General features: G+C 37.9%; 3 protein-coding genes across 3 annotated transcripts; all 3 read left to right on the top strand.

Annotated features, from left to right (window-relative positions):
- The first annotated feature begins 1929 nt into the window (after positions 1-1929).
- On the top strand, positions 1930-2799 carry LOC135648386 (16.9 kDa class I heat shock protein 2-like). Its single transcript, XM_065166039.1, has one exon. It carries the CDS (start codon positions 2135-2137, stop codon positions 2606-2608), a length of 474 nt encoding a protein of 157 aa, XP_065022111.1. The 5' UTR covers positions 1930-2134; the 3' UTR covers positions 2609-2799.
- Positions 2800-5700: 2901 nt separating this feature from the next.
- LOC135648383 (18.1 kDa class I heat shock protein-like) lies at positions 5701-6507 on the top strand. The gene has a single exon (XM_065166038.1). It carries the CDS (start codon positions 5858-5860, stop codon positions 6329-6331), a length of 474 nt encoding a protein of 157 aa, XP_065022110.1. The 5' UTR covers positions 5701-5857; the 3' UTR covers positions 6332-6507.
- Positions 6508-8021: 1514 nt separating this feature from the next.
- On the top strand, positions 8022-13698 carry LOC103996581 (putative metallophosphoesterase At3g03305). Its single transcript, XM_009417508.3, has 4 exons — positions 8022-8881; positions 10243-10484; positions 11697-13238; positions 13334-13698. Exons 1-4 carry the CDS (start codon positions 8578-8580, stop codon positions 13466-13468), a joined length of 2223 nt encoding a protein of 740 aa, XP_009415783.2. The 5' UTR covers positions 8022-8577; the 3' UTR covers positions 13469-13698.
- The last annotated feature ends 167 nt before the right edge of the window (positions 13699-13865 follow it).

The following is a 13865-nucleotide window of genomic DNA, read 5'->3' as shown; positions in this document are numbered from 1 at the left end:
CGAACGATTAAAATCAATTCGTAAAGATACTTATATCAACTTAAAAGTGTATGTGAGATTAGGCGTAGTAAAAACAGAGTAAGAAGGATAGACAATTTGCTATAAAAGTAAATTGTTCAAAGTAAATGTAAACCAAGTTTATAGAGGTTCGATCGTTATGACCTATATCCACTCCCGATTCCTCCTTCGTCGAGGCTACCGGCATCCACTATCGGTCTACCTTCAATAGATGAAGACCAACCACATTTTACAATTATTTTTCTTTTTATCGAGTTTAGGAGATAACCATTACACCCCACTTCTCTCTCAAACTATTCTAACACTTAGAACTTTGAGAGAAGTTTCACACTCAATTACAACAGAGTTTTCTTTCCTTTTTGCTCTAAGTTGTGTATTGTTCAATCAGGGATGAGGGGAATATTTATAGAGTTCAAGTGGATTCAAACTTGGAGTCTAAAAGAGTTTCATCCCGAGTTTCCCGGGTACGAGCGGTACCACTGTCAGTGTTAGTCTGACACTGGGTGGTACCATCGTTTGGCACCCTACCACTAGGCGGTACTACCAACTGACGATCTTGAAGACTATGCCACCTCTTGGGTCACTGTTTGGGCTTTTTCATTGGGCCCAACACAGTTCATACATGGACCCAACTAGCCCTTAATTGGATTGGCCCAATTCCAATCCTAATTATGTGCAAACTACAATTTCTAAGACATTTACTAAGCTAAATAAGTCTGTAAGTCTAGTTTTTTCCGGCAAGCTTCTGGCGAACTTCCGACGATCTCTCGATAATGTTCCAACGGACTCCCGGCAAGCTCTTGGACTTCACGATGATATTCTTGGCAAGTTCTGATGAGCTTCTTTGGAAAGCTCTTGGACTTCTCGGTCAATTCCTGTAAAACTTCCAATGAACTCTTGAACTCCTAATGAAATCGCATTCTTGGCTCTGGGACTTCATTTTGCTTTACATCTTGCTATCGTAGTTAATCCTGCACACATAAAATCTACTTCAATCTAGACGATTAATACTAAGCTAATCAGATGTTGTCCGCTATGTCATTGGTTCATCGATGCTTTATTCGATTCTTCGGCGCATCGTCCCCTCTCGTGGCCTATTGCCCAATCGGTCAGATGACCTCCGCAACTCCGATTTCCTTAGCGTAATATCCGCTCTTGTTGGTCCGATGCCCGAACTCATGACTCGAAGCCTTCTGTTGATATGTCAATCGATCCTTCGGCGTGACATCTAATCTTCTGATATAATTTTCTCCGACCCAACATCTTCCTGTTTTAATTGTCTCTCACTAATCAAAGCATCCCGCGTCACTCAAAACACATATCAAATTATAAACACTTATCAATTAGTTTTATCATCAAAATTTGAGATTCAATATAAACTACAATCTATCTAATTAATCATATACTATAATAAGATATTGAATTAAGAAAGAAGTTACTAAAGAGATATCTTTATTCATTAACGTAATAAGTATTTATATTCGAGGGAGAGATTTTTTTTAATTAATCACTTAAATCTCACAATCAAATCAGTTATTCAAATATGAGATTATCTTTATATTATTTAAATTTAAAATTATATCTATTATGACCTTTGGGATGATCTTCTATCATCATGATCTAAGGGAGATGGTTACCAGCTACCTCTCTTTTATTGTCGAATAAAAGGACTAAAAACAATTATGGAAGTTGATTAGAGATTCTTTTAAAATAAAAAAAATATTTTTTTAAATCATCTTAAATTTATCATTAAAAATAGAATTTTCGTTTTCTTTTCGGTACACGACAAACAATATCTGGAGTCTTCGAGATGATGGTGGAAAGATCATGAGTCTTCGAGAACATGTGGCCCACCGCGCATTTCAGGGATTCACTTCTTCTCCTCTCATTGGAACTTCCTGCGTCGTCGAGCAGCTTCCGGAGGCGAGCGGATACTCGGAGCCCTCTGCATCCGACTCTATAAGTACTCCACACCAACCTCTCGTCGTCGTCGACCAGCAACACCCCGCCATCAGCAACAACACATACCACCAAACTCGTCCGATTACCTCTCCTTTACTTTCGTTTCCTTTTCTGCAGCCAGCCAGCAGCAGCGGAGCATCATCTCATAACAGCAATGTCGATCGTCAGACGCAGCAACATCTTCGACCCCTTCTCCCTCGACGTCTGGGACCCCTTCCAGGGGTTCCCCTTCGATGCCTTCCGTTCCCTTGCGGAGACGCGCCCCGGCTTCGTCAGCGAGACCTCCGCCTTCGCCAACACCCGCATAGATTGGAAGGAGACACCCGAGGCGCACGTCTTCAAGGCTGACCTGCCGGGGGTGAAGAAGGAGGAGGTGAAGGTGGAGGTGGAGGAAGGCAGGATCCTCCAGATCAGCGGCGAGCGGAGCAAGGAGAAGGAGGAGAATAGCGACAAGTGGCACCGCGTGGAGCGGAGCAGCGGCAAGTTCCTGAGGAGATTCAGATTACCAGAGAATGCCAAGGTGGATCAGGTGAAGGCGTCCATGGAGAACGGTGTCCTGACCGTGACGGTGCCCAAGGAGGAGGCGAAGAAGAAGCCGGGGATGAAGTCCATCGAGATCTCGGGCTGAGCTCGTATTGGAACACACAACCTCTGTTGTCAGCCAATCTACGTAATGTGATCCGTATGTCCAAGTCAGCTGTCCGATTTGTGCGTGGTTGTCCGTAGTCGACCTTCTCGTGTGCAGTCCGCTTGGAATTGAAGTCCTCATCAATCGTCTTTGTTAAAAGTATTAATGGTTATACATCATTATTATTATTATTGTTGTCGTCGTTGTTTTGGCTGATGCGTTTCCATTTTCCGTTCCATCTCATCCTTACTAGTAATTATTAGCAACATCAGCAGAGCCGGGAAGGATTCCTTCTTTTTGTTTGGAAGACAAACATGATTTTACCCTCTTAACTCTTTTAAGTCTTTGATGATGTAACATCTATATCCTCGTTGAATATATTTTCATAGACTTATTTTTATTTTTAAAAAAAATTCTTTATCTAACGTATATACACATCAATCCAACATAATAAAATGATTAGATTTTAATTATTTTTTTTATTTTAATATTTGGTAAGGAATATATTGTCAACTTATTCGACATATGATTATTGCTAATGTGGATAAGAGATTAATGAGAAGCTATTAAACATAATTAACGGCTACTTCTCTTCAAAATATTTTATAAATTTTTTTTATCTTTTATGATCAAATATTCTTCAAAATATTTTATAAATTTTTTTTATCTTTTATGATCAAATATAAAAAAATATCTTTAATATAATAAAAAAGATATCATCTTTTGATTACTTGTGTCCATGTTCATAAACCTTAGATTATTAACTTAGGTGTCGGAAGAATCAAATTGAAAATTTTCTTTCAACTTCGATCTTTATACGAGTGATACATCGGAAGCTTAATATTTTTATCTTGGAAATATTTCGAATAATCTTATGCATGTATATCCGAATCACATTCAATTGACCAAAATATTAATGCCTTTTTCCCTTAAAGATTTTATGTGCTGATCATAATTCAATGATGCATCATAGTCAATTAAGAGATCTAAGATATAAGATCTCTCATTCAAACGTTATGATTAACATGAAAGAAATAGAAAGGAACAATACATTTAGATTAATGGAAGACATCTAAATTTTTGATTGCAAAAACATTTAAAGTATATCCTATTTCTCAATCAACATGGGCTTACATGTCAGATTAAGTCACATTTAAGTTTCATTGGTGCGATGGGCTTGCGAGGGATTATTTACTTTGGGCGATGAGTATATCTATACAATTTTATCATTTTAAGTTTCAAAAAACACATTTAAGGGTAAATATGACCCAATGGACTTAAAAGTTATTGGTTCCCTACTCAATCAATGTGAGACTAAATATCTTTATCTATGCTCTCTCTGATAGAGAAACTAATGACTTATAAGTTTACCGGGTCACCATTACCTTTAGAGGTGTCTTTTGAAGCTCACGAACTTACGGGCAGCACTGATGATGGACTGACAAAATATTGACTTATCATGTACTAAAATTCTAATTATTTATTAATATCATTTAAGTTCTAAGGATAGTGAAGAAGATGATTAGAAGAAATGGTGGCAAACTAATCCAACTCAATTAGATAATTAAATAATATACAATGAAATCTCAACTGACCTTTGTTTACAAGTTTGACCTTTGTTTACTTGTAAATGTCATGGTTATGCAAAGGCATACCACTAATATGAACATAACAAATCTAATATCTAAAACATATATTTGTTAGATTAAGTCATCTATCTATCTAATTAATAAGATGTATTATAGATTTGATTTTGTTCTAATAAAAATTATAAACAATAGAAAGGAAGTTCATATTATATTAGAATTCCTTAGAAGATGTCAGAAACACTTTTAATTACTTATCATAAATCATTTATTCTCGCCTCTATATATTCATGACTCATCAGGGACTAAACGGTATATGACACAACGTGTGACAATACGACATATGTGATAGTTATTGAGATATTATGATTCCTCTTCCTCTTTTAGCCTCCTTAGTCCCTAAAATATCGATAGGAAGAGAGGAGAAAAAGACTCCCGTTCTTCTTATAGATCGGCATTATTGTGATTTTCAGATTAGAAGATGATGCCCTTTTAGATTAGGTAAAGTTCTTTCCGACATCGAAAAGTACGTGTCATAAATCGGATCTATTGTTATTTGATTGCAATTCTAATATTAAAATTTTTTCACATAATATATAGCATATTATAATTTTATGTTTCCAATATTATGTCTATCATATAAAATATAATACGTATCGTGTGGCTTTTCCATAAAAACTTTTCATTCTGAGTTTGTTTATTTATATATTTTTAAAATTTATTTTTCAGTACTCTTATTTTTTTCTTCAAGACAGCCTTCCTTCTTTTGTTATTTATTAGGGATCTCATATATGTATTTTATGTGAGTTATAATGTTTTTTAATATTATTATGGTGCTTTTGTCACATATATAAAAATACTATAAATTGATAAAAAGTTGGTGGAATAGAAAACATCCTTTTTGTGGGTTTCAAATGTTTACTCTTATTGATTTGAGAACAAGATATAAGCACTTGATCCTAGTGCTTTATATAGTGATTTGAAAAATTTGTTATTAACCAGACTAGTTAGTATCTTAGAAAATATGTTGGATGAGATCTTGAATTTTCAACCTTTAATATATACCATTATCAATATATATAAAACTTATATGTCAATTATATTATTTTGGTATCTTCATAAAAATATTATAGACTTAAGTAAAAATACCAATCTTATTGATTGATTGACTGATGCCATACCAAGAATGGAATACTACTATAGATATTCTGTCAAAAATATTTTCGAGACCAAAGAAAATAAGATCATAAGGGAAAAAAAAAAGCACCTTCATGGAAAATCCAATAAAAAAATTTGTCCATACAAATTTTTTATAGGATGAAAGTAATCGTGAAAAACTAGAATGCCTTTTTCTATCCAGATTTTTCCCAGTAATTAAATATTTTTTTAAAAAATATATATTATTCTTAACATATCCCAACAAGATCGCGATCCTTCGAGAAGATGGTAGGCCATCTTCTAAAACCCAAGAGGAATACTCCGTCGTCGTCGAGCAACTTCCAGAGGCGTGACGACACTTCCGGTCCTCTCCATCCCGGTCTTTATAAGTACTCGACACCGGCAACGGCGACGAGTCATACCACCAAATTATTCCGATTTGTTCGTCCATTCGTTTACTTCTCTGCATTCAGCAATCGTAGCAGAACATTACCTCATAACAGCCATGTCGATCGTGAGGCGGAGCAACAACTTCGACCCCTTCTCCCTCGACGTCTGGGACCCATTCCAGGGTTTCCCCTTTGATTCCTTCCGTTCACTCTCAGAGACGCGCCCCAGCTTCGTGAGCGACGCATCCGCCTTCGCTAACACACGCATCGACTGGAAGGAGACGCCTGAGGCTCACATCTTCAAGGCCGACCTGCCGGGGGCGAAGAAGGAGGAGGTGAAGGTGGAGGTGGAGGAAGGCAGGGTTCTCCAGATCAGCGGCGAGCGGAGCAAGGAGAAGGAGGAGAAGAGCGACAAGTGGCATCGCGTGGAGCGGAGCAGCGGCAAGTTCCTGAGGAGATTCAGGTTGCCTGAGAATGCCAAGGTGGATCAGGTGAAGGCGTCCATGGAGAACGGTGTCCTGACCGTGACGGTGCCCAAGGAGGAGGCGAAGAAGAAGCCGGAGATGAAGTCCATCGAGATCTCGGGCTGAGCTCGTAACGGAACACACAACCTCTGTTTTCAGCCAATCTATGTACTGTGTGATCGGAAAAATAAGCATGCTGTGAGAGTCATAATGTCTGCTCTTTGGTTTGTGTCTTTGTAGTCTGTAGTCGATCGTCTTGTGTTCAGTCTTATTGAAATCGAAGCGTTAAGTTGGTATGTCAATTCTTCATCCTCGCCATTCGTTTTGCCAGCATAATAATTGTAAGTCCGTGTCTGCTATCTATACTCTTTTACTTTCGTTTTACCCATTTGATGCGTTATAACGTGATGAGGATAGTAATTATGATAGGATTCGATTGACGTCAGATGATGCCTCACACAACAACATCTGGTCAATGCAGATCGAAGATCGAAACGTCGACCGAGACGCATCAACATCCTGTCAAAGCTCAATTCTTCACGTCACATCAACACAAAGTCAGACGCTATCAGCCTGTCCCCTGTAAGCAGGCAGCACTGGTAAATATCCTCTCGTTCATCTGAAAGGAGGAGAGATAGACACACAAAAATACTTATTCATCTGAAATCCCCTCCACATCTGCTAACTTGATCGTCGGAGGGGTCGGGCCGAGCACCCCGGCCCGACCTTTGTGCAGATGCGAAGCCGAAGGTCCCCTCTGAACACGCAGGCGAGGAGTTCCTGCCTGAAGGAGACGGCTACACCGTCCAAATCGGACACACCCGACCGCCTCAGTGGGCTCGAGGAACGCCCCAGGGAGGTCCCCGTCGTCCGGACCCGAACCGAGCCGCGTCGGCCCCGAGGCCACGGCTCAAAGTTGTTTCCCACAACATAATGTTAATTGTTCGATGTTTTATCCCCATGCGTCTGCCAAGACAAGTTGCAAAGTAGTTCGTTCGTCCCCGTCACTTATGGTTGGTTGAGCAAAAGCACACCGACAGTGTCTAAGGAGATCCCCATAAACATAAAGAACCGCAGAGTTTGTCATATTAATCATCGTGCTCGTGATATTATTTAAAACTTAAACTTGATTTTAACATTTTAAGTATTTGGAGAAATTTAAAAGGGCGAACATATCTTAAAAAACACAAAAGCTTAATTAGTCAATATGTCGTTAGGGGTTTGGATCTACTAGTCCAGCAATGGGACATTATTGTGATTAATAAATGTTTTAAAAGAGTCTCGTGAAAGATAAATTTTTTTAAAAATTAGGACTCGAGTCTTTTATGAATATGTCATGTAATTTTAGGTTTTGGTAAGAGATGAACGACATGTGAGAAATATTATAAGTTTCTTTCTAATGTGTGTAGGGAGGGTGCTCTCTAAGAATTATTAATTAGTTTAAATTTTTATTAATCTTATTACATGATTTGATGTTCCATAAGATGGTTTATCTTATAATTTAGATTGTTTTCGATGAAAATAAAAAAACAGATTTTGATGTATTGAAAAAATAATAACAAAAATCTTTTTTTTATCACATTTGCATTAATTTATAGTAGAAAAATGAAATTAAATAATAATCTTAAATAGGTAAACTAGTCCTAAATAGTATAAATCTTTATTCATTTAATTATTAATTTTTATTATAAATATGAAGATTTTAAAATAATTTTCTTAAAAAAAAATCCTCATTTTAATTTTTTTAAATAATATCCCTAAATATAAAAAAATCCTTTCTTCCTTCTCCTCCTCTCCTCGCCCATCTGCCGTTGCCTTTCGCCGTCGTCGCCACCTGTCCTTCATCCCTTCTCTCCCACGCCTGTCCTGCCCCGTCATCTCCTCCTCCTTCCTTGCCGTCTGTTGTTTCCCTTTCTCCTTCCTTCTCTCTGCTCCTCCTCCTAGCCTTGCCCCCGCCATCTGCTCCGTTCTCTCCTACTCCCCTCACCTTCATCTCCACCAGCGATAACACCTTCGATCGGAGCAAGGCACGGAAACGGATGAGGCGACGATGACGAAGAAGGGGTAATTTTGGATATGTCGAGTTTATGGGTATCGTTTAGGAAAAGAAAAACCAAAAGAGGATACTGTTTAGAAAAAAAATATTTCTCTAGAAAAATCGTCTAAGATTTTATGGAGTAATGGATGTGGGAAAGTGAATGATCTTCGACGGAAATTTGGAAGGTCTCCTTTTGTATGATACGATCGGAGGACGCGATTCGGAAACATTCAAAACGGAACGTGAGAAAATCATCAAATAAATTTCCGTTCGCCATTCGCATGTCAAACTCTCCGACCGCCCCTTGTCTCGTCGCTGTCGTCAAGAAAGAACGATGGCGTCTCCGATCTCCTCCGCAATCTTCTTCTTCTTCTTCTGCTTGTCCTTCTCCTTCGCCTTTGCTCTCTCATGGTCATCCTCAATCGAGGTGGAGAGCAAGGTTGTCGGAGGGGAGGGGGCAGAACCGGTGGCGAGGGAGTCGTTTCCAATCGACGGCGACGTCGCCTGGGTCGTCCAAGTTTCCGACCTCCACCTTAGCTCCTACCATCCCGACCGCGCCGACGACCTCGTTCGCCTCCTCGCCCCAGCTCTTCGCGCCATCCGGCCCTCGCTCCTCCTCATCACCGGCGACATCACTGGTTTGCTGCCCCTCACCCTTTTCTCCCTATTTTGATTATTTTCCTAAAATTCTTTCTCGTCTGGTAGGTTCCGGAATCAGTTCGGCATAGAGTTTGTGTACTGCTGCCTATTCTAATTTGTTCTTTCACAAATAAGTTAAGCTTTGATACTAACATCGAGGTTAAAATACAGCAAGTCCTGCTTGTTTACGACTTCTTAGATGCTGCAATTGTTCAAATCTCCATTATCTTATCCTAGCTCCCTGAAACTTAATAATTATTGTTCATGATTTTTCTAGTTTTGTCTAAAGTCATTGTACAATTTGACTAATTATTTAAACAGACATAAGAATGATCGATTAGGCTAGAACCCTGAACGTACTATGAAACTGCCTATTTACTAATTACTATTGTGATTTACTGATTTATGTACCTCAACGTGTAAATCATCCAACTTGTTATGATCCACGTTCCAACAATATGCTTGGATGTTTGTAAGTGTTCGAATGAAGTTGCTCTGGCATCTTTATACATGTAGTTCTTGGTTCTTTTAGCCTAGAACAAACTGTGATCTGAATGATATAGTAGACTGTTTATGCATGCTACTTCAACCATGCATAAGATCAGTAATGCTCTGTGCCAGACCTTCCAAAGTATCGGTTTTGAACATTCACAATCTAATACCCCTTTCCAGGTATGCTGATGGCATGTCATGCAATAATTCAAAGCTTGTTTGAAGTGTCATGCACAAGATATAAAGTAAAAAGGAAAAAGGAAATCTGCACCAAGTTTCTAAATTCTGTAGTTAAAAATTAAAAGGATATTCTTATTATAAGATCCTTAGGTGGTTAAGAATCAAATGTACAATGAACTTACAAATGTTACAATGTCATGCCATGTGTTAAATTTCTGAAGGTGACATATACTAATTACATGGTTCTTGGGAAATGTGTTTTTTTTTTAATGTACCAGCAACGTTTCATGGCTCAGGAAGGCATTGGTTATGTCCTCAAACAATTGAATGTAAGAATTGATAAAAGTATTTCTGCATTATTTCACTATCACTTTTTGTATGATGCCCTTGGATTTGTAAAAGGTATTTTTCCTGTTTCCACCCTGATTTCTCATTGGCAGCAAACATATATAACATGTACTTAAAAGGAAGCTTTGATGAGAAGTCACTAGATTTGTTGTGTGCTTTCCTTTACAATAAATATTGGTGTGGGCTAAAAGTATCTTGAACGGTATCATTGTATGCTTGAATAAATTGATAAAGTTTTCTTAACCGTTAGGTGATTCTATATTGAGGATAAATGATTGAACAATGCTTCTCTAGCCTTTTCTTTATACAGTAAGACTTTTTCTTCATTTTCTGCAATCAGATGCCAAAAACAAAAGACGAACAAGCACGAGGCAAGATATATCAGAATGGATCCAATACAGTAACAGCATGGAAGCAATTGTCAAATATAGTGGCATAGACAAGAGAAGAATATTTGATATAAGAGGCAATCATGACAAATATGGAGTTCCATATGTTGGTCACGAATTGGATTTTTTCTCAACTTACAGTGTTAGTTCGCAGCTAAGAAGGCCGAGTACTGTTCAGAGTATCTCTCTTGTGGTATTATTCCCAATCCGGTTCTCATTTTTTGGTTTGAGTAAGTGGTGATGTTCCTTTAGTGGTTAGAACAGAAATTAGGTGGAATTTTGCTTGCGAGTGGAATTAAAATTGAAATATTATCCCTTTAATCTGCATTTTAAACTGCCAAATCTGGAGCTTGAATGGGAGTCTAAATATGATTCTTCCCAGCCGGTCATTAAAATTGAAATTGCTCATTCTAGTTTCCAATCATTCTTATGCAGAAATCCCCTGAATTAAATACCTTATAGACAGAGTATTTGTCATGACTGATTTAACAATTTGCTTGCAAGTTCTGGTAAATCCACATTAATGCCATATCTGCATTTCAGTAACCACCATAAGATGACCATTATGCTATATCCCATGTAATGAAGGCATTACAGTTATCCTTTTATCTTCTAACTTGATGAAATTTATATTTTCTAGTTCATATGGAACTTCTGGGCTTTTGTAAGATAAATGTTCAGCATGTTACGATGAGCACTAAATGCAAAATTTTATAAGGTTGTTGATGATGTTACAAATAATTGTTAATGTTTTGTAAAACGAAATTAATGTATAAGCACTTGATAGTGTTAGCACATAATTGTTTAAATTTTATTGTGATCAACATGACATTTATTGCATTATTCTGCTGTACCATATAAAAATTTAGACAGTTGTATGCTTATTACTGTGTTTTAATCATCATGCAAACCTTAATACATAATTGATCTAGTTGGTAGTAGTTTTCTCATTTTATGCATATTTTAGGGAGGTTCATGTATTACAGTTCCTTTCCTAAATCTTCTCCATCATTTGTGAAGGTTGCTCCATGTATTTTCAGTTAATGAAATGCTTTCTTGGTTAACAAATATTTGTTTTATATCCTTAATAATTTAATCAATAACTTTTAACATGTTTTTGGCCAATGTAGTGCATACGTAGTTATGAGTCCAGTTATTCTATATGGGTTATCATTATAGAAGGATTCCCAACCATGTTATTGTGGTTGGTTGTTACAGTTAGAGCTTGTTGACCAATTTGAGATTGATGCTGTATTCAGGTTATTTATCAAGTGACATCACTTCTAATGCTTATAGACAATTATTTAACATTCATTATATGTTCTCGTATGTGTCTAGACAGATATTACGTATATCTATTTTTTGCATATAAAGTATGGGTTGACATTCTTTTGAGATTCTCTAGGGTGATGATAGAAAGTACATCTTCATTGGTATAGATGACACACTTAGCATTGGAATTCGTGGTCCATCAAATTTATTTGGTCATCCAACTGAGAAGAGAATGGCTGTTGTGGAGTCTGAACTGCAATATTGGGATGTTTATCCCAGTGATTCAGTAACAAAAATATTATTTGGGCACTTTCCAATGTCTTTTACAGCTTCATCTGAAAAAGGACAGCGTTATGAAAGTTTATTTGCAAGGCAATCAGTTTCCTCGTACATTTGTGGCCACCTGCATGGAAATTTCAGCAGACAACTTTGGAGACTCCATCCGTCAAAATTGTCATCTGATGTTTTAGTTCCAAGAAAGGCTAAAGGCTTTTGGGAATGGGAACTTGGAGATTGGAAAGAGTCCAGATTGATCAGAATTTTGTCCATTGATGGAGGGGTGGTCTCTTTCCATGATATCGAGCTTCTGAGAAAACATGATGTCCGGGATGAATTCCAAACAACTATTGTCATAACATATCCTGCTGACTCAAGAAACATGAACAATATGGAGCAAAATAATCAGTCTTTTAGGAATGATATCAATGCTCTTGTCTTTTCTACTCAGCAAATAATTAATGTGACTGCTAAGGTTTTTGACTCATTCAGGGAGTACAAAATAATGGAAGAAGTGCCGCTGCAGCTTATTAGTGCAGTTGACAAGCCCCTCTTTCATGGAAAATGGAACGCTGAAAGTTATCGGAGCGCATCAGCAACACGTTACCTTTTGCAGGTGTCTGTGGTGGACTCTCAGGGCAAGGAGACTAAAAGCAATCTCCGACCATTTTCTGTCGAAGGTAAACTGGCACATTATGCAAGTACTTGGCTGGCTTATTTGGTTTTCCAAGTTGAGTGGCAGAGTCTATATATGGTTCTTTTGTGGAGCAACTTCTCCTTTCTTGTTGTATTTTTGTGCCTTCCAAAAGTACTAAATTACCTTATGGAGAGAAATGCATCATATCAGAAGTGGGCTACGTCTCACGTCATTTCCTCGCCTATCAAGCGGAGGAAGAGCCTATTTGTGTTATTTTGGTTCTTGATGGAGGGTTCAAGGAATAGAATTTTGTGGTTTTCCATGGTGATGTATCTTCTTTGCCTGCTCAAGTTACCATGGTTCTGGGGTTATGCAACATCCGAGAATGAGAACATTGCTGCTATGTATTTATCTGGCTGGAGGGTGCAGTCTCCGGATAGTCATGCAATTTTAGACAAGCTGGGCAACCCTGATCTGATGGTTATCACATTGCCTTTCATGTATTTGGTGGTCACACCTATGTTTATTCTCATTTATAGTCTCTTTGCAGAAAGATCATCATTTTATTTACAGTTCTGTAGGAAACTGAGGCACCAGAATGGGTCAGTGGCTTCTAATATTGAATTAGAACAGGTGACTCAATTTGTTCCATCGAATTTGATGAGGGGCATAAGCACATCTTCAACATGCAAGTTTTGTCAGGGTTGGACCAGAGGGTCTCTTCTGTTGGGGTGTTTAATCATTACTCTTGTTCATTTCAAGGTAATCAATTACCAAGTTGTGCAAAATATTTCTATATATTTGGAATTTTGTTGATTGATGTGTTACATATGTGCTACATTTCTGGTTCTGTACAGATATGTTTGGCCCTCATGCTTGCTTATGGAGTAGGACCTGTTTCCTTATCACCTGCCTTGTCATGGGCACCACCTTTATTTTTGGTGGCAACCATGTATTCTACGAGTGCCAACATGAATACCGAACAAAGATGAGAACCAAGGGATGTGTCTACATGTAAATAAATTGGATTGCAAATCATTCTATGATTTACATCTCGGCCTTGAATAGCTTTGGTGAGTGCATCACAGTACAGCCCGATTGGTTCCACTTGTGGACATGATATTGTAGAAGACATTGTCCGTTTGATACTTGGTGCAATGCTAAGACTTCGCTTAAGGCTATTCTGTGATGATTGCAATACTAAATCATTTGTTGTTTAACATGGATGAATTAGGTTGTTTATTTAGCTGTGAGTTCTATGTTTTGGTCTATAAGATCATCCATGGATGATGCTGAATAGTAGTAAGCATACTGTCTTAGGATAGGGTTATTGATGCCGTATCCTGTGAAAGGGGTCAGTCAGCAGCATCACCTCGATCACCTTAGTTA

The sequence above is a fragment of the Musa acuminata genome, chromosome BXJ3-9, assembly GCF_036884655.1.
Source record: "Musa acuminata AAA Group cultivar baxijiao chromosome BXJ3-9, Cavendish_Baxijiao_AAA, whole genome shotgun sequence".
In the NCBI taxonomy this organism is placed as follows: Eukaryota; Viridiplantae; Streptophyta; class Magnoliopsida; order Zingiberales; family Musaceae; genus Musa; species Musa acuminata.
This window is presented reverse-complemented; position numbering and strand designations above follow the sequence as displayed.